This window comes from Pteropus alecto, unplaced genomic scaffold, assembly GCF_000325575.1.
Source record: "Pteropus alecto unplaced genomic scaffold, ASM32557v1 scaffold276, whole genome shotgun sequence".
Taxonomy (NCBI): Eukaryota; Metazoa; Chordata; class Mammalia; order Chiroptera; family Pteropodidae; genus Pteropus; species Pteropus alecto.
Genome location: NW_006438074.1, coordinates 1,308,241 through 1,329,876, shown reverse-complemented (window position 1 = coordinate 1,329,876; position 21,636 = coordinate 1,308,241). Strand labels below are relative to the sequence as shown.

The 21,636-nt window shown below is 33.6% G+C and overlaps 1 protein-coding gene across 1 annotated transcript; it reads right to left on the bottom strand.

Moving 5' to 3' along the window:
* Window positions 1-1,504: 1,504 nt before the first annotated feature.
* Window positions 1,505-21,343, bottom strand: HIF1A (hypoxia inducible factor 1 subunit alpha). Its single transcript, XM_006915104.3, has 15 exons — window positions 21,297-21,343; window positions 20,903-21,093; window positions 20,292-20,437; window positions 20,123-20,207; window positions 17,503-17,615; window positions 16,629-16,831; window positions 13,470-13,576; window positions 12,173-12,320; window positions 10,147-10,367; window positions 9,181-9,467; window positions 7,011-7,133; window positions 6,464-6,888; window positions 4,025-4,133; window positions 3,299-3,425; window positions 1,505-2,819 (listed from the first exon to the last, which is right to left on the bottom strand). Exons 1-15 carry the CDS (start codon window positions 21,326-21,328, stop codon window positions 2,668-2,670), a joined length of 2,469 nt encoding a protein of 822 aa, XP_006915166.2. The 5' UTR covers window positions 21,329-21,343; the 3' UTR covers window positions 1,505-2,667.
* Window positions 21,344-21,636: the final 293 nt, after the last annotated feature.

The following is a 21,636-nucleotide window of genomic DNA, read 5'->3' as shown; positions in this document are numbered from 1 at the left end:
AGTGAGGTTTACACACTTAAATACACTAAATTCCTTTGACGTACTTCCTTCAAGTGTGAAAATACTATGGTCATTCATTCACAGCAGCACCAGAGTAAAGGAAGTAGGCATGCACAGGAGTGTACAGGAATAGTAAAGGGGAAGAGGTATTACAGAATTATAGTTAAGTTGGGGTTATACTTCTTAGATAAAGGCACTATTTAAAAGTATGTAACTGTCAGAGTGAGCACAGCACTGGGAAGGACTGGTTCTGCTATTTCGAACAGTTTCAAGCAGTCCATGGGATTTGTTTATTGAATGATCCATAGGTGAGTACTGGTACTGGTTTTCTTCCAGCACTACTGTCCTTTAAAGTGGCTTTCTCTTCTAAATCATTGCTCTTACAGGTCCTTTTTCCAGACTCCAGGTTATTACATAATCTGACCATTAATATTTGAAAACTAGACATAAATGTCTAATTTTCAACTGAAGCTAATTTGCTATCAGAATAAGCAGAATTTTGACATTTTGACTTGGGAATATTAAGCAACCACTTTATTCTGAAATATCACCTCTAGAGGGGTGGGGGGGTGAAAAAAAAATACCACCTCTAGTACTATGCGTAATTAAATGCACAAGCACTTTAGATCATAGTATTTATGGTGAAGTATACATGTGCCCTCAAAATCTGGGATTGTGTCTTAATATTGTAAACTTTTGTTACCAAATTTTTATGTAACTGTAACATTTTCTTCATTCTAAGATAAAAACAGCCACCTAAGATATGTGGTTTAGTTTATTTTGTTCAAGATATTTTGTTCCTATAACCTCGGGATATAGGACCTAAGAGTATGGCACACTAACTACATAATTTGTTCATAAAAACAATTTGTGGTTACCCCTAGGTGCAAGAATTCAGTGGTTTTTCTTGTTATATCTTTTTGTGCCATCTTTTTAAAAAAATGAGAACGTATTTTATAATCAGAAAATACAGCAGTTTCACAAAAATATACAAAAAAGCTATTCAAAACATTTTAAATATACAGTATCATTAAAACAAAAACAAAGCAAGGTTAGTTCAGTTCTCAGTTTCATATTAGAGTCAGAAGACCTAGGTTTAAATCTAAGTAAATGACAAACCATTTACCATTTGAGGTCTAAATTTCTTCATCTGTGAATGGGAATATTAGAAATCTTCAGGGGGGAGGACCTTCTAGCCCTTATAACATGTGACTATAATGTTCAAGATTTGCTTCCATTCATATTAAACCCTTAAAATTGTTTTACTTTAATAGCTTCATAAACTTATAAACAAGTTTCTTTTCTAAAACCATACTCAATAGTAAAACATGGTTTGTTATTTAACATGACATTTAGGGACACAATATACATTAAGGTGATAGCAGTAAGATAAATGGAGAAATAATGCCAATGTAATTTTCATAAAATACTTAAATTGTTGGTAAACAACTTTAGGAGTTGGAGGTGTTGAAGCAAACATTAACATAAAAAGCTGATCAAGGGGGGGCCTGGTCCACAGAAGATGTTTATTTGAAGTAACAAAACAATACAGTTAGTGTTAGAGCCAACCACAAGGAGCAAAAGGAATGAAAAATTTGTACAATGCACATAGAAAAAAAGGTGTTTACTGTGACTATATACTTCTAAAATAATACTTCTAAAATTACTCAGTTATTGAAATCTATATGAAAACAGAAAGATGTTAATCGCGACAAAGTGCATAAAACCAAACATCAAATTTTGAGCAAATTAACATACTAGGCAATTTTGCTAACAGCATGATTTCCCCCTCCCCCCCCACAATCTGTTCAAAACATCTTTATACCAACAGGGTGGGCAGAACATTTAGGTTTAATATCAATTACACAATATTAGCATAAACTTCCACAACTACAGAGAGGGTATTGTTTTCTTTTGAGCTAGCAAAGTGACTACAGAAACATCAAGATCACTTCTCTGAATTGAGAATTTTATCCAAATAAATGCCACATACCTTCCAGATATATGCATATCTTTCTATATCATGTAAATGGCTTTACCCATTTAAATAATAAACCATACAAGCATTTAAGAATCATCATATGATTAACAATGGCATGTTCCAGGTTTAACAATTTCATAGGCCAAAAAAAATTTCTTCTTAAAAACTAGTTTTATAAATGCAGAATATATTGCATGAGTAACTGCTGGTATTTGTTAAGAAAATATATTGTGCAATTGTGGCTACCATGTACTGCTGGCAAATCATTGTTTATGTGAAAAAAAAAAAAGAATAAAAATTTTTCAAACTGATTATGATGAAAGGTTACCACCTTCTTAAAAAAATTATATTGGCATCTTATTAAAAATAATTCAATAAGGGACAAACTCCCTAGCCCAAAATAAATAAATAAAAAGGTGCATTTTAAAAATGATGCTACTGCAAATGCAATGGTTTAAATACTACAGAACTGTGAAAATGTGCTGCCTATGATCTGGCATTAAAGAACATATTAAAAAAGAGCATTAATGAAAATTAAGTAAAGAGGGGATCAAAATTGAACTAACAGAGTTTGTGCAGTATTGTAGCCAGGCTTCTAAAATTAGATAGATATAGAAAATATAAATAGACTGCTTTAGGTAATGAGCCACCAGTGTCCAAAAAAAGGAATGAGATTATGAAAAAGCTCAGTTAACTTGATCCAAAGCTCTAAGTAATTCTTCACCCTGAAGTAGGTTTCTGCTGCCTTGTACAGGAGCATTAACTTCACAATCATAACTGGTCAGCTGTGGTAATCCACTCTCATCCATTGATTGCCCCAGCAGTCTACATGCTAAATCTGAAAGACAAAGAAATGCTTAAGTATTCATTCATCTAGTCAATGAGTATTATTAAATACCCACTACGTGCTAGGTATTGGGAAAATAAGGCAAATAAGCTCTGAAGGGTTCTTAGTCTATGAGGCAGAACTATGGCGATGTAAACAAGTAAGTGCAAGCATTACTGGTGCTATGTCAAGAATGTTTATAGGATACAATGGAGGCATGAAGGAGTGATAAATCAATTTAGAAAAATGCATAAAAATGTACAAATTTTAGCTTCTATTCAATTTTAACAGCACTTAGACATATCAAAGACAACTACAAAAAATTAAAATTCCATCTTCAAATAGCTATTTCTGTGTTACAGCCATTAGATAAAATGCTACCTTAGTTTTTAATCTTAAGGAACGAAAATCACTTTCGCTTGGAGTAAAGCTTCTACATAAAGTCATATGATTCTTTTTGTTATATTCAAGGGCAAAAAGAATGAACTAACCAGAGGGTATTAAAATAATTGTCTTTTGCTCCATTCCATTCTGTTCACTAGATTTGCATCCTTTTACACGTTTCCAAGAAAGTGATGTAGTAGCTGCACGATCATCTGGCTGCTGTAATAATGTTCCCTAAAAAGAGTAAAGTTATTTCAATTTTACTGTGTTCAGTTTTTTAAAAATCAAAAACTTTGATATCAATGTAAGTTTAATAACATGTAGGTAGATTTCTTAAATCAAATAATGCCTCAAATTGTTTTTAATTCCTTTAGTATTACTATGATAAAGACCCTTAATATTGCTATGATAAAGACATTTGCCACATATTATTGCTAATGTCTCTGTAAATGCTTTCTAGTTAATCTGGTTAGTCTGAAAATACCAATATGGATTACACCAACGCTGACTTAACATAACTGTGTTTTGGGGGTAAGAAGCAGAAAGTAACTTAAAAGAAAGAGAACGAGACTGGTGGTGATGGGGTGGAACAGGGAAGAATGTCACTTTTTACTCAAAATACCTCTGTATTGTTTGGAATTTTTACATTGAGAATATAATCATTAAATGTTTATGCTTTTAAGAAATTGTACACAAAGTGAAAAAACCAATGCATAACTTCTGAAAATACAATTTTAGTATTTGGATGAAATAAGGAATTACTTATATATTATATATAACTTAGGAAATTAGCACATTAGCTAGGACAGAAAAGAAAACACTCTCATACTTACAATTCCTACTGCTTGAAAGAGTGAACCATCATGTTCTATTTTTCGCTTTCTTTGAGCATTCTGTAAAGCTAGTATCTTTGGATTTAGTTCTTCCTCAGGAACGGCAGTTCTGAAAAAAATTTTAAGTAAAAAATATATATAATGCTTGTTTTCTAATATTTAGGAACATAATATTATATATGAGAACTTTCCTAATTACTAAAGTTTATCACCTTAAAAGCCAAAGTTCAATTTTTAAAGCAGAAAATATCCTATAATTTGCATTTTGCTATTTATAAAATGGAACTGAACTTAAAACTGTTAAATACTGGCCTTTCAGTACATGTAATATAATATATTCATGGGACTACTGTAATACAAGATTAATTTCATATTTGCATAGCATTTTCAGTTTATAAAACATTTCATGTTCATTTACTTTATCATTACTCCAATCCCCAAGACAGTAACATGGGTATATGATATTCATTTTATAAATGAGAAACCTGAGGCCTGTTAGGTAACTATTTCAAAGTACCATTGCCAATTAGTTGCAGTTATGGAAATGCATTCTAGATCCCTTGTACCCACCCCCTCCCAGTGATCTTTGTACTAAGCCATTTGGTCTTCAGCATTGATCTCTTTAACAAATCTGAACTACCTGCATCTAAAATTTATATTAAATAGTGAAGAACTGTTTCATGTGTCAAATACATAAAATTGTTGTAGCTACTTTGTCTTTTCAAGAACTGCTCCCTTTATACATAATGATAAGGCTCCTTGCTCTATTCCTTACAGTTGAGAATGCCATATGGGTAAGTGATATATATTACTTCAAACTGCTCTGCTACGCAGTTTTGTTTTTAAAAATTCTATAAAACCTCCAATATTAATGTAACATGTAAATGTCATCTCAGTGAGAGTATTTTTCATGGTTATCTTTAATCTTTGCTCTAAAGCTGTAAGTTATTTGGTACAGCCCTTTAATTCTGCAAATAATTACCTAGAGAAGGAAAAAGCCTCCATATAGTTCATAAAGTTCATCTCTTAAAGTATTTTGTGCATACTATATTGGAACTAAAGTAAAAAAATTGCTAAAGAGAATAGATGTTAGATGAGTACAGTTGTTCAGAAAACGGAATATACCAAGTCCTCTGAAGCTAACAGTAAACTGTAAATTACAGTTCATCTTCATTAATATTACTATATTCATTCATCTGTTCATCCAATAACCATCTCTTGAGCAACTACAAAACAGGTACTGAATTAAGTATTAATACCAGTAAAATGTCCGAGACATTGTCATTGCCCTAGAGGAACTCAAAGTCTAAATTCAGTTGGTGACATAGTAATTTTTAAAAGTAATGTAAAATGCCTCTCTGTTAATCTAAAGCCCCAAGCTCTTTTCCTAACTCTAGAAAAAGCTTCTCCCAGCAATCTAGGTCAAAGCAGTGATGCAAGGCAGGAGAAAAACGCCCTAAGCTTCGGCTATGGTTAGTGCTTTTTCCTATTGCTGTTGCTATCTGGATCAGTGTAGGCATAGTAGAGAAGGAATCATTTTTCTCCTCCAGACACTGCCCCACTGACTGGCTAAAACTTGTTTCTTATGACTATAGCTTCAAATTTAAAATGTCAAATCTTACTACAAATTATATACAGAAATTATAATTTAAAATTTGTTTGGTCCAGATATTTGCTCAAATTAGCTCAATAGAAGCAGTCATAAAATCATGCTTAGATCATGTTGCAGCTCTTAAAAATCTATTTAACCTATAATACTGCTAATGTTATATAAATATGTAATGAAAAATAAAAGCAATTGTAATGTAAGTATACATAAAATTTAAAAAGAAATCTTAGAAATATCTATATTGAATACTAAGGACCGAAGACCATTAGGCTCAATATGGAATGGCGAACTGCAAATATCCTTAAGTCGGTAGGGTTTTTTTTTCACGTAAGCTTAAAAAAAGCTCCTACATTCAGATAGGTGATATGATTATTTTATTTTTGTTTTTCCCCCCTCTTTGATCCCCTCCCCTTTCACTTCCACCCCTGAACTATGGATGCTGCCATCTCCCCTTAAAAACTGGATCTCTGAAGACGGGGTGTCTCCTCCCACGCACTAGCGGTGCACCCCCAGAGCCTGGTACACCCTGGGCCTGCCACACCTGGGGTATGGTCCGTGACTTCACCTGGGGCGTGAACCCAGGACCTTCAGCATGTAAAGCAGATGTGTTAACCACGACACTATGGAGCCACCCCCAATATGATTATTTTAGAGAAAATAAATACATAAGCTAATTTAGAAACAGGTTTTGGAGTGCTTACATTCAGAATTTGTATTATCAATTTTATGTATGTTAAAGCATATACATCAGAAGGTTTGCTATATTTAGAAATAATTTATCATTATACACATTTTCTAAAAATAAAAACTATAATGTTACATATAAATACCTTTGACTCAAAGTGATAGATAACACGTTAGGGCTTCTTGGATGAGATTTTTCTGTTTGTTCTATAACTCCTTTTCCTGCTCTGTTTGGTGAGGCTGTCCGACTTCGAGTATCACTATACGGTGATGTTGTGGTACTAGTAGTTTCTTTAGGTATGTGGGTAGGAGATGGAGATGCAATCAATATTTTAATGTCGTCCACACCATCTTTTGTCAATGTTTTTAATTCATCAGTGGTGGCAGTGGCGGTGGTGGTGGTAATAGCTGGTTCTTGCATTTGAGTCGGCTGGAATACTGTCATTGTGCTTGCACTTTGAGGGTTTGTAGAACAGCTTTCCAATGGTGACAACTGATCGAAGGAACGTAACTGGAAGTCATCATCCATTGGGATATAAGGAGCTAACATCTCCAAGTCTAAATCAGTGTCCTATAAAACAACAAATACATGAGTTTTTATAATGGCTACACCTTATAAAAGAAAAACAAGTTAAACCCAAAGTCACCACAAACTAAAGTTTAATATAAAATATAATAAACACGTTCATATACCTGAGTGGAAAATGGATTCTTTGCTTCTGTGTCTTCAGCAAAAAGTTTCTCTACCAATTCCAATTTGAATTCATTGACCATATCACTATCCACATCAAAACAATATTCACTAGGACTGGTAGGCTGTAAAAGGAATTAAATGTGTTAACTTTCCTAAAGAAGCCAGCATGTTTTTCTAGAATACACACTGAAGTCCATCTGTTCATTTAAATTTCATGTAACTAGTGAGAAGTTAAATTTTTGAGCTTACACTTTTAACTAATTTTGCCAATACAGTAGTCTCCCCTTATAGCAGCTTCACTTTCTGTGGTTTCAGTTACCCGTGGTCAACTGAAGTCTGAAATTATTAAATAGGAAATTCCAGAAGTAAATAATTCAGGTTTTAAGTTTCATACTACTATGAGCAGTGTGATGAGATTTCACACTGTACCACTACATTCCATCCTGGACATGAATCATCCGTTTGTCTAGCATATACCACTGCATATACTACCTGACCGTTAGTCACTTAGTAGCTGTTGTGGTTATTAGATCAATTGTCACAGTATCATAGTGCTTGTGTTCAAAATAACTTACTTTACTTAATAATGGCCCCAAAGTAAAAGAGTAGTGATGCTGCCAATTAAGATATGCCCAAGAGAAGCCGTAAAGTGCTTCCATGAAGTGAAAATATGAAAGATTTTGACTAAATAAGAAATTCCTGCTAGTTTTGCTGTCGCATCTTAAACTGGGAAAGTTACAGGCACAGTGCTTAGTTAAGATGGAAAAGACATTAAATTTGTGGGTGGAAGACTGAACAGAAAATGTGTTCTGACTGAGGGCAATATGTTGCACCAAAAAGCGCTGAGCCCATATGAAGACTCCAGCAAGGGACACCAAGTGACACGTGAAACAAGTGACACTAAGCCATTTACTGCAAGTAAGGGCTGAAAAATATAACAATTACTGGATAGGCTGTATCTGCTGATGAAGAAGCTACTGCCACATTTCCAGCAGAGCTGAAGAAGTTGATTAGAGTTGAGTACTATCCTCGGTCTTGGAATGTGTCCTCTGTAGATAGGGGGGACCTACTGAATACATATTTATGACTATATGTAATATAGCATTTATAAAATTAAAAGATGCATTTATCTGCTAACTGGAATCTACCTTTGTATTGAGAGCTCACATACCTCTGGTGATCTACCTAAAAATCTCACGGCTACTCTGGGGAATAGGGGTAGAGACTTAAGTTCTTTATATGCATTCACCTTAAGAATTCTAACAGAAAAATTAGCTATTTATTCTAAGCATAAACTTTTGCTTCCCTCATTACATTTGTTAGAACATTTACTTTTGTTAGATTAAAAACAAACATTTTTGTGCTCGGCAAACTGAGCTAGCTACCTACCTACCACAGCATAGGATGTATTCTCTAGAACACTGAGATGTCAAATCTCCTATTCTCAGCTTGCCAGTTTGGATCAATAAATATTTAATGTCAAATTATCTACCACGTATTAAGGTCTATTTGTGCCCAACTGAGCATATTTTTAGCCATAGGAAGCTTTGAAATTTAAGCACTCTAGATTTAGAAATAAGAGCACTCCTATGTGATACCTTTAGTTTTGGCCTAGCTGAACCCTTAAAGATGAATTTTATTATTTACAGAAAAACTAATATCAAGACAAGTTGCATATATAACTTGGTACTTATCCAGAATTTCAAAACAGTGACAGAAACTAGATTAAACTGGGCAGAGCTTAGGGTCCCTTCCCTTTTAAGCCTTGCTTATTTATCAAAAGCCTTTAGCCAGTGGGCAGTTCTCCAACTCAAAGGGTAGTATGTATGGACTTAGAGCTATTGTAGGCACATGCAGTTCTGTTCTTGTGGATGTCTAAATCCAAAACTTTTTTGTCTTATTAATATAAATATACAGAGGAACAACATAAGTTTTACCTTTTGGTTTATGTTAAGCCCTTCCCCATGTTCCTAACTATCTTTGACTAAAATATGCACCAAAGTCTGAATTAAGCTCTTAATAGCTTTTTTAGTAATTTTAAAGTGCGAAAATTCATGCTTATAAAACTGTGTGACATGGAGTTCAAATTAAAGTTTTAATCAAATTTACAAATACATTTCTGAACATTAAAAGCTGAAAGTTATCCTTTTATTATACTATGACACCTACCTCAGGTGAACTTTGTCTAGTGCTTCCATCAGAAGGACTAGCTGGCTGATCTTGGATCTGAGGCATGGTAAAGGAAAGTTCCAGTGACTCTGGATTTGGTTCTAATTTTAATGCAACTTCCTGATTGAGTGCAGGGTCAGCACTACTTCGAAGTGGCTTTGGAGTTTCAGAGGCAGGTAATGGAGACATCGACAAATTTATATTCTGTAATTTTTCACTGGATGAGGGAAGCATTACATCATTATACAATGGAACTTCCTCAAGTTGTTGGTCATCAGTTTCTGTGTCTGTTGGAAAAAAATTAGTCAATTTGAAGAGTATCTAGATGTTAACAGATATAGAAATATGACCCTTTTTACCAAAGATTTATTTAGTTCACTCAAACAAAAATGTTCCCAAGTTGCCCTTAATCAGAAAGTAAACATATATAATGGTATAACTATAAGCCTGAGTTATCTTTCCAACACACTACTGACAACTCTTAAACTATGGCTTTAAAAAAAAAAACAACTCTGCAATTCTAACCATTTAATACCTTTGATTCATTAAAATTGAACCTAGTTTGAAATTAGTTTTCATTTTCAATGTTTGATGTTATGGTATGACTGCCTATTTATCCTTTAAACAACTAGACCTATTGCAATATAACTGCTAAATTGTGAAGAAAATATGACAACAGGATATAGAAATAGCAGAGTAACTAAGAAAAATTAAAGTGTGAAGAAGAAATACCTTAAGGACTCTTTGAAGCACAATTTCCAACAATGTGACAAAAACAGAAATGTTGAGAAATTACAGGAGCAAACAAAGATAAACAAATACTTTCAAGAAGACTACGAAAAACAAAATATATATGACCACAATGTCCAAATGATTATTGGCAGAAAGGTCAAAATAAAGTTCAGTTAAATGGGCTTGCATTAGCAGACATAACTTAGGCAATTTACAAAATAACTAAAGACCCACCATTGCTGCCGAAATCTAAAGATATGATTGTATCTCCAGCAGCTGGTGCCAGCAAAGTTAAAGCATCAGGTTCCTTCTTAAGCTTATCAAAGAGGCTACTTGTATCTTCTGATTCAACTTTGGTGAACAGCTGAGTCATTTTCATATCTGAAGATTCAACTGGTTTGAGGACACATTCTGTTTGTTGAAGGGAGAAAATCAAGTCGTGCTGAATAATACCACTGTCAAAAAAGAGAGATTAGTAATTCTTAAATGAGCACTTGACACAATGTAGGTGTAGAGGAAGTATTCTTAAATAACTTTGTCACAAAAAAATCCTACTTTATGAAAAGGAACATTTTAAGATGTTTTGACCTAATCTCTCATGCATACTTGGTCACATTCATTCAGGGTTTAAAATATCAATATTGAAGTAAAGGCCTATTAAAATTTACAGTATAAAATAATTCAAATATTTGACTAATTTCAATTAAGAAACTGCAACTATCCCTTTGGGAAGAGTGGTAGTGACAAAGAAAGGTAACAGTCAAGCAGATGAAGGACATAAACACATCTTCTCAATTTTTGTGCTGACTCACATATAATGAAATTGGCACAGAACTCTTTGGCACTAATATATGAGATATGGCCTAAGGATGGTCCTAGAATATAAAGATGCAGAGATAAATGACCAAGGTCTTTGCAAGAGGGGTGCCATATTTTCTTTGGTGGTAGGAAAATGATATGTTGATACCACCTATGGGAATAGAATTGAAAAGGAATGATGAACAACAACTCCATATTAATTTTAGCTTAAATGTCAATTTTTTCTTTTAATCAACAAATATTAAGTGTTTGCTATGTGAAATGAACTAAGGATAGAAAAATTCAAATATCTAACCCTTGCACTCAAGTTTATAACTCAGTGTGAAAGGAAATGTGCAAACAATTAAAATACAAAGTGATAATCTCTAAAATGGAGAAGGCTTGCTTCATAGAGAGGCCAATAAGCTGAAACCTGGGCTCAAGGGGTACTTGTCCGGCAGACTGCAGTAGGGGGAAAAGTACATTTCAAGAAACTGATTCTTATGTAACAGGAAAGTCACAAAAGGACTCTTTGGCACTAATATTAAAACATTAAAGGATGATGTCAGAATTGGCAAAAAAAAAAAAAAAAAACCACGAATGATCGAAGTCTTCCTAAGAGAGGTGGCTATAGATTTTAGAAAGAGGGCTACATCTATGAAAACTGGGAGTACAGAAGATAATGACAAGAAATGATGCTATGCAAATAGGTAAGGATTTATCCTGGGGGTGATAAAGGGATCTTTAAAACAAATCTAAGGTAAATGAGAAGAGCAAATATCCATTTAAGAAAAATCAGCCTGGTGGTAATACGGAAGATGGACTACCCGGGGGGCAGTTGTCTACTGAAGTTGAGCAAATGAAAACTATGATATTCATAATATTCACAAGCCCATCAACTAAGGGAAGAGTTCAAGAATATACATTATATAGCTTTTTATAGTAATTTCACAAGAATATACATACAAGAGTTCAAGAATATACATTATACAGCCTTTTACAATAATTTCACATAGAATTTAATTCTCATAACTTTTTGAGGTAAGTATTCTCTCTTCTACATGGATGAAATTCAGAGAATGAGACTTCCTCAAAGGTTATGGAGAAATGACAGAGCTATGACATTAACCCAACTATTCCCAACTTAGCTGCCTTCATAATATATGCTGACAGTTGTTTGACTAGAACAAACTCATTTATAGGTCTGGTGTTTTTTTCAAGGTCTCTTTAAAAACTGGAGTAAATAGGATGGGAAAGGAGAGCTGCTGATAGTAGCTGGTGGTATCACTGTAGAATAGCTGGCCTGGAAACACAGGACAGAAAACTGAAAACTAATTAGATAGAAATGTGAAAGCAAAATAAAATCCAGTTAATGTTTATAATCTTTTCTTCTTATAAAAGAACAGGGTATCCAAAAAGAGTTATTGTTTGCTACCTCAAAATATTTATTTTCTAAGCTTACCTCACAACGTAATTTACACATACAATGCATTGCGGCTGAGAGTTCTTAGTGTTGTATATGACAGTTGCTTGAGTTTCAACCCAGACATATCCACCTCTTTTGGCAAGCATCCTGTACTGTCCTGTGGTGACTTGTCCTTTAGTAAACACTAGGAGTAAAATGGAAAAAGAGTCACGCAGAGAAAAATACTGAATTGTCAATCAAATGAATAGATGCTAAATATTTGATCACTGTTTTAGAAAAGGGGAGAAATTTTTATTTTAATGGAATTAGTTGTAACTTTAAATTGAGAGCAAGAGGAAAAGCCCCTGCATAGCTGAAAATGTACCCATTTCATTCTTCTAACTCCAAAATAAACTCCTTTCCTGCCAATCTTCACTTTAAATAAAATGAAATCCAGGAATGAGGGATGGCAGTGACGAAAATTCTTTTAAAAACTTATATATTGAAAGCATCAGAAAGACTAGAGAATAATCTTGATTCCAGAGAGAACAGGAAAGAAAGCACTGCTATCATTTCCTAAAATTCCTGCTATAGTTTCCAGAGAACCAAAGACGTTTCAAATAGCTGTACTAATATACTTGAATGTCAACTGAAATCATGCTTAAGTCTTTTGTCAATTAGGGCAATCTCAATTACTGATTTGGGAAAGTACCAGATAAATAGTAATGATGATATATTATTGTGGGTATTGGGGCCCTGAATATGGACTTGGGACCATTCTGTAGTTCAAAGCTAATCACACTAACTGAGTGATATTCAGGCATCCCTAATCATATTGAGAAGTCATGTTTAGGTATAGATTAAACAGGCAAGTGAGAAATTCAAAAGTTTTACTTCCCATGGGATTTTCAAATAACAATCGACTAAAACCGAGAAACATATCTTATGTCAAGGGTAGTTATTACCACTAGTGCATGCTGTTGATCACCTTCACCTCACTTAACAATTCACTTCATTGAACAATTATTTTCTGAGTACCTTTTATATGCCACACACTGTTCTGAAATACTTAGGTGTGAATTCTGAAAATGATGCTATAATATTCTGGGACATATTTGAGTCTTTGTATTTAAAATGCTATAGAAATTTTAGATATTAAATGATCCTACTTTAACTGGTATAGGTTGTGACAAATACAAAACATAGATTTAATGGTCAAAATCCCTTATGAAGAATTTTGTTAAAATACTGGATCTAGGAAGACTGGTTAATATTAACCAAAAATTAGATGTATAACCAAACGGAAAAGAGACTACAAGAGTTAACTGTCTATGAGTTCTTCCACTGTACTTACTATCATGATGAGTTTTGGTCAGATGATCAGAGTCCAAAGCATGATAATATTCATAAATTGAACGGCCCAAAAGTTCTTCTGGTTCATATCCCATCAATTCAGTAATTCTGTTAAAAAAAAAAGAAAAGAAAAGAAAAGAAAAAATTAAGAAGAAAAAAAGAGAAACTGATAATGAAAAATTTTGCTTCTTCCAAGTAACTGATATGCACTAATCTTATGGACAAGTGAATTTTCAAAAATAAAGAGCATTTTTCTTTCCTGAGAATAAATTTACATCTCACCTTTAGTAAGTTTATGGTTACTAAATGCAGCATCATTCATTTCTTTAAGTCTTCTGATTCATCCTGTTATTTGACCTTTTTATCCCTCTCACCTCAACTTGTTACCTATTTTTATCACATTTTATTATACATACATTTGGTTAACAAGTCAGGGTATTAATAAATATGAAGTGCTGCTAAATTAAATAAGTTATAAAGGAGCTACTAACATTTAATTTAAAATACAGACAACCTCCATAACATTATCTTACCATAAAACCAGATTCTTTTTCTGTGTGTATGTACAAAAGCAGATTCTTTATATAACGGCTCCCCTGGGCAAGGCAGCACTTTGGGGAATCAATACCTACTACAAAATTCTAAGTATCATTAACCAAAGAGTATCCACACTAAATGGGAATAAAGGAATACCTATTATGTGGGTTTTGGAAGATGCTCTTGTACTTCATTTTTGAAATTAATTACATAAAATTATAGGAATCTATTTCAGATGAAACAATATCAAATTGAAAATGGACTAGAAAGTAATCCAGTTACCCCTTCTGATTTCCTGACAGTTCCTTTATGAAAGGGACTAAATCTTATTACTCTCTTTAACCACAGTCTGAAATGGAACCCATTTCATGAGAAAGAGAAAGCTATCTTCTATGCAGTTTTTAGAAAAGAAATGTTATTTTCTGGGAACAGAACATAAGTTAAGCTTTTCAAGTTTTCAGACTTTAGATTTCAAAGGACTTTCTCAGGTGCAAGCAAAAGTTATATAATGTACTGTGGCCCAAAAAACCCAAACAAACCCCAATTAACTGCAAAAAGCATACAGGGAAGATATCCTTCTTCTAAGAAATGTATAAAAAAGATACTATTTGTGTTATCACACTTAAGGCAAGATCTGCCATAGTTTATTCAAAAATAAATAGAAAGCTGATTTGTAAAAAACACAAAAATTAAACCAAACCAAGCCAAAATCCAGAATTCTTTACAAAGGGATATGCCTAAACACATCTACGCTAGGTGGCAGCATTTCAAAGGAAACTTTTTTTTTTAAACAGCCCTCTTTCTTTAAATTATGCTTCAAAATTATTTTAATTGGTCTTATGTAGGTTATATATTTAAATAATATTCCCATGGAAATAATTTTTCATTATTTAAACCTTTATATGATTGGCACTGTTTTAGGTGTGAAAATGAAAAGACAAAACTCAACATGTGCCTAATCTTCTGGTACACACTGTACTTATGAAATAACATGGTTAAGTGCAGTGATGAGAATCTGTTGTAGGAATCAGAGGAACCACCTCTTCCCATGAGAAGGAATGATGGTGGAGGGGATGACTTTCTATAGGAGATTATGAGTTGAATACAAAAGAGTATAAGAGAAAGCAAGACCATTTCAGGAAGAAGGTACACAAGCAAAGACAGATGAGAAAATGCTCGACATTGTACAGGCAAAGAAGACTCTGATGTGGTTAACGGGGCAAGTGGAAAGAGAAGAGGCTGGAAAAGCAAGATCAGATTAATGAGGGCCTTGTATATCAGGTTAAGCAGCTCTGATTTAATCAGATATCAACCAGTGCTTCTTGACCTGTGTTGAGCGTATGTATGCCTACCACTAAGGGATGCAGATGTCAAAATATAAATAGCACATATTTTCCTAGAAGGTCAATTTTATTCATATTTGAAGAAGAAAGGTAAAGTTTATTAAACTTCAGAGAATTACTTAGCTTATATTCTCTACCAAAAAGAGGACTGATCCAGAAAATTTGATCAAAAGTATTTTTAATGGACTAGGAAATCTGATCTAAAGCAACTATGCAGTAACCATTTAAGTGCCTTTGAGGGCAGGAACTGTTAATCTTCATTTTTACTTTAGTGCCAATTATAGTGCCATGCAATAGGAGGTGCTCAAATAAATGTGCTGAATGTTTGATAACGCAGATTTTCTTAAACTTCAGCAAAATTTTTTTCTGTATCTTTGTTCTTAGGGTTTATGGATGTGAAGTTCGTAGGAAGAGCTCTAACCAGAAAACTAACAATCTCCTCGTCAAACTCAAAACCTTACTTGATCTCTGTTTACTTTTTAGAAACCTGAATGAGAGATTAAAAGAGAGCAAATCTGTTGGCAGAGAGCTAGCTTAAGAGACTGGCAGTAGTTCAAACCAAAGGTAATAATGAGCTGAAGAATTCAATGATGGGAGAGCAAGTGAGGAAAAGACGGAATGGATCAAGAGATATGTGTACTTAGTAAATCTATAAGACTTAGAAACCAATTAAGTGTAGATAACAAGGATAAAAGTTAAGGATGACTTCCAAATTTTTGCTGGAGTCATATGTCTACAGTGGTAGACAATGAACTATGATAGGCAGTATAGGAAGAAAACTAGTGTTTGAACTTGTTATTGTTTTGAGGCAGTTCATTTACAGAAATTAGTTTACAATACAGAAGAGTACCCAGATAAAAATATCAAATTAGCAATTAAATATAAATAGGAATATAAATTTGGGAAATGGCAATAGAAACTATGGGCAAGGGTAAAGCTGCTTAAGGAAAATACATAGGGTGAGGAGATGACCAAAGCCTTTTCTTTCTCATCCATGACCAAAAGTAATCTATCCTTCGTCAAACTGTGTTGTACGCCTTTGAAATATGTTTTCTCTTTAGAGTCCCTTAAGAAAAAAGACCTCATCTTAATAATTTCTGAATAGCACCTGGTAAAGATTCATAGTACATAGTAAGTGCTCAATGTAGATGAATTAATTCACAAAGTTAATCTAACATTATGGAGTTCTAGGATGTATCATGGTATTCAACTTAGTGGAGGAAGCATGCATACTCTTTACTATAGTAAATAGTAAAAAAAAGTTGTAGACTCTCATTTACCTTTCATCACAATAAGAAAATTTCATATCCAGGCTGTGACGACTGAGAAAAGTCTTGCTATCTAATGGAATTTCAATATTTGATGGGTGAGGAATGGGTTCACAAATCAGCACCAAGCATGTCATGGGTGGTTTCTTATACCCACACTGAGACTGATTACCATTGGTATCGTATACATGAATATGTCCTGTGCAATGAAGTACCTGTTTATGAAGAAAACAAAGCATTTAAAAAACATATACACGCACACACACACACACACACACACACACACACATACATACATGCATACACACACACACACACACAACATGAGAAAAAAAGAAAATGCAGATGTAAGTACTTGAGTCTAATATGGCAAGTAAGCTTTGTTAAAATTTACTGTCATTAGTAGATTAACTATAGTTCTGAAATTCAATAAATGTTTTCCCTATAACATCACCCATGACCTACTCCTTAGGCACTATAAATTATTCTTTTTAAAAATCTCCTTTATACAAATCTGGGCTGATTTTTCATTCATTTGGTTATTATAGCTGTTTGATGGTTATTTCTTGCTTTGATGATTGTTTTAACATTGAACAAAGACATCAAACAACGATGAATAGAAAATTAGCTCTATCAAGATTCAAACACTGGGTGGCTGGCAAAGCCAACTGATTAAGTTATCCCAGTACAGCAGTGTCACAATTTGTTCATGCCGAAAACTGGCAAATTAATACAATGTTTTTCGAAGTTAAATCTGCAAATGTCAAGGAAAAACTCTTAAGTTCTCCCTCACAATTCTAATGCTACCTTAATACTAGCAATGTCAAGATATATGAAATTATCTATAAATCAAGTGCATCACCACTCACAAATCATTTTTACTGACCTTCCATGTTGCAGACTTTATGTTCATAGTTCTCCCCCGGCTAGTTAGGGTACACTTCATTCTCAGGAAAAAGCTTCGCTGTGTATTTTGCTCTTTACCCTTTTTCACAAGGCCTGAGGAAAGCATGAAATAAAGTTTAAAAAAACATAATTAAATATGCAACTTTTTTACATAAGAGTAGCAGAGTACTCAGCACCTATGGGCCCCGGCTGGTTCAATTAAACATCTCAGCATGAACAAAGAGATTCACACAGTTGTGCCCACACCAACAGATCCAGCAATCTAACACACCCCAGTCAGTAACGGATTCACAACAGCAGTGATTCCCTGAGTTGGTGGGAGGAGAATCTGTATTTGGCTTACAGTTAATCATTTCACATTCAAGCCAGTAAAGCTGGTCAAATAGCAAAGGAATATAAATATGGTATGAATTTGTCCTGTAACTATGCCATCAATGTATAAACACACCCCAAAAAAGAACTTTGGCGAACCCTTCCAAACCTTTACTAAGTGTTAGCTCAATTTATATATAATAAGCACTTTATTATTTATATAACTTTTAAAATAGCAAATTTCCTTTTAATAGCAAATAATAGTTTTATATATCTGATTTTTCCTTAAATCTTCCTAGAATGCAGGCAGGAAATTATTTCTACTTTGTTACCAGAGGAAAAAACATATTAAATGACTTTTCAAAGGGAAGTTAGAATTAAATAAATTCAGATCTATTCCCATTCCAAACCTCATATTACTAAAATATGAGATTATACTCAGGTGATTAATTAAGAAAACAGCAACTTAATTTATCTTCATTAATCAGTCTGATTCAAAACAAATACAAAAGTATTCATTCAGGAACTGGACAAGATATTGAAGGCAATACAAATATGAGTAAGTTACAGTCCCTATACTGAATAAGTTACAAATTTAGTAGATGTAGTGAGGCCAAGGAAATGATACAATGCAGGGTAAGTGCTCTAGATTTACAAAAACACTTTAAAGAAGTATAGAGAGAGCTTAGGAGATAACTTCCAATCAAGGGGAAATCAATAAGTTCTTAGAAAAAGACATTGGAATTTCAGTAAGTAGAGATGTAGCTAGAAGAGTATTCCAGGCAGAGCCAAGAGAATGAAAAGTGCATAGGTGGGGGAAAATAGCACATGTTTGGGGAACAGTACTAGATAGTTCAGTTTGGCCACAATATAAAGTACATGCAGAAGACTAAGGAGACAAAGTTAGAAGGCAAGGTTAGAGTGATAACTATGGAGGACCCCAAATGCTACAATGAGTTGCCTTAAAGAGACAACATGGAGCTTCTCAAAATTCTGAGCTGGAAAGCAGTCAGCAATTTAGAATTTAGAATGCATTAATATCATTACTAAATCAAAAGAAGCCTTCCTAATATCCATCATTTATAATCTAACCTAAGGAAAGCAATGAGCAGTCAACACAAACCTCCAAGTCTAAACACCAGAACTCATATATTAAACTCATTGACAAACCACTTAGGTCCTTGCTCAGGATATATTTACTCCTCCTTTACACCGAATTCTAAAAAGTGTGCATTTGCTTTCCAAAATCACAGTAAATAAACAGTATGGAATTAAAAAACAGGAGAGGGCTCCTACTGATGAGGTGCAAAATGGCTAGAGGGCTAGAGTGTGGACTCTGGATCCAGTCCACACGAATTTAATCCATGCTCTGCCAGTTACTAACCCAGTAATCCTGGGCAAGCTACTCAGTAATTCTGTGCCTCAGTTTCCTCAGTGAAAACGATAACATTAACTTCACACGGTTATTGTGAGGAATAAAGTAGTTAAATCATATGAATGCAGAGAACCATGTCCTGGCACAAAGTTACTTATTATTATTATTATAAATGAGATGAAAAAGAAACCATGAAAAAACTATTCAAATTTTCATTATGGTAACTTTCAGTCATGAAAGAAAGTTTAAATTATGATCAGTATACTGTATTTAAGAGGGCATATGTATGAAAAGACTTTAAGTTTTTGTAATTTAAGAAGCACTTCCTCAAATCTTGGAACATTTGATTATTTTAACAATTCATTCCTAAGAGTTAGAGGTCTTAGCAGGTCTTTTTTGTTGTTGCTAACGTGGGGGCACCCATAATATAATGCTTGTGATCTAACCACATACTATCAAATTGTTGGGAACATCCTGAGAGGTCAACTAAGTAATTATTATGCTCTTTAAAATCTGGTGAACTTTCTCTTTTCTTTTTTGGGGGCCTTTAGAAAGCCTGAACCCAAACTGGCACCTCAACTTAAATAACTGTCTAAATCCTATTATCTGCCATTTGTATTATGTGACTTCTCTTAGCCTTAAAGTTTTATTTTAATTTATAACTTCTTTGGTCCTGATTTTTATTTATTTTTTTTCATTTTATTTTATCTATTATCTATGTATTTATGAAATTAGGTGAGCTTTAAAATTTTTACAATCTATTTCAATGAAATTCCTAAAAAAATAATATGGATTTAACAAAGACTAAAGTAACATTTTATTAAACATGAAATGACATTTTGCCTTCGATTAGAATAGCAAAATTTAAAAATTAGCAACAGAATCTGATTAAGTAAAAGACTTTTCTTCTCACCATTTCTGTGTGTAAGCATTTCCCTCATTTCTTCATGGTCACACGGATGAGTAAAATCAAACACACTGTGTCCAGTTAGTTCAAACTGTAAACACATTTTAAAGAATTAGATCTATATCATAAAATCATAAAAACATACAGAAGGATTCTTACTACATGGGTATTTTACCTGAGTTAATCCCATGTATTTGTTCACATTATCAGAAATGTAAATCATGTCACCATCATCTGTGAGAACCATAACAAAACCATCTAGGGCTTTCAAATAGAAGCAATTCATCTGTGCCTTCATTTCATCTTCAATATCCAAATCACCTAAAAAGGGCACAAAAAGAGGATAACAATTAGTTAAAAAGTTATACTTAAATTATAATACTTGTTTTTATAAAGTTTTCCCATATATTTTATTTAATATACACAACATATTTTTTCTGTAGATATAATTTTTTCGCCACTTTCCTTTAAACACACAACAGTCAAAGCCAGAGGACAGAAAGATTAAAATTAGATTTGCCAGCTGCTTTAGTAATGTAGCAAGGCAAACCACTAAAAAGAGAAACAAGGGTCATGTTATTAAAAGACAGGTAGGTAGCTAGGTGGGACAGTAGAAAAAGAGGAGGAAAAGGCCAGTATTTATATTCTCGACTGAACTTTAAAAGCAGGTAATAAAAAGTCCATCATATTAAGGAAGAATTGAGAGTATGACCATCCTCTAAATATTTCTAATTACTTCTAATTTCTAATTTTTTAGGCCTATTATGCCATTGTAAAACAACTCACCAGCATCCAGAAGTTTCCTCACACGCAAATAGCTGATGGTAAGCCTCATAACAGAAGCCTTATCAAGATGCGAACTCACATTATGGGGAAGTGGCAACTGATGAGCAAGCTCATAAAAAACTTCAGACTCTTTACTTCGCCGAGATCTAGCTGCATCTCTAGACTTTTCTTTTCGACGTTCAGAACTTATCCTATTTAACAAAAAAAGGAGGGGGAGGAGAGAAAAGAAACAGAAAATTTATATGTTAGTTTGACCTTGACTGAATAAAACTAATTTTACATTCTGTTTACCACATAAAAATTAGAAGATGCCATATAATTATATTTTGTAGAAATCTGTCTACTACATAAATGTACTTTTATTAAAGACAGCTATACAAGATGAAGCTTTAACCTTGTCTGAAGTAGATGTTTCCTCCCTGGCATGTCAAATTGGAGACGATGATTTTGTTTTAGCCAAAATCTGAAAAGTAGCCTCTATATCTAAGGCTGCCCCTTCATGGGTTCAAAGTAGTCTCAACATAGAGAAATCATGATTAAATCTAGAGAAATGGAAGTTGGTACAAAGTAACTTGAAAACAGGTGTTTTTAAGCAGGTAGAACAGCAATAGCTATAAAACTGATTTTTGACTCATTTCTTTTGACTCCAGGACCTTCCTCCCACCGTCCACCTTGCCACATAGACAATACTGACTATAAGCTATAGGAATTTATATTAGCAGCTATAATAAGCT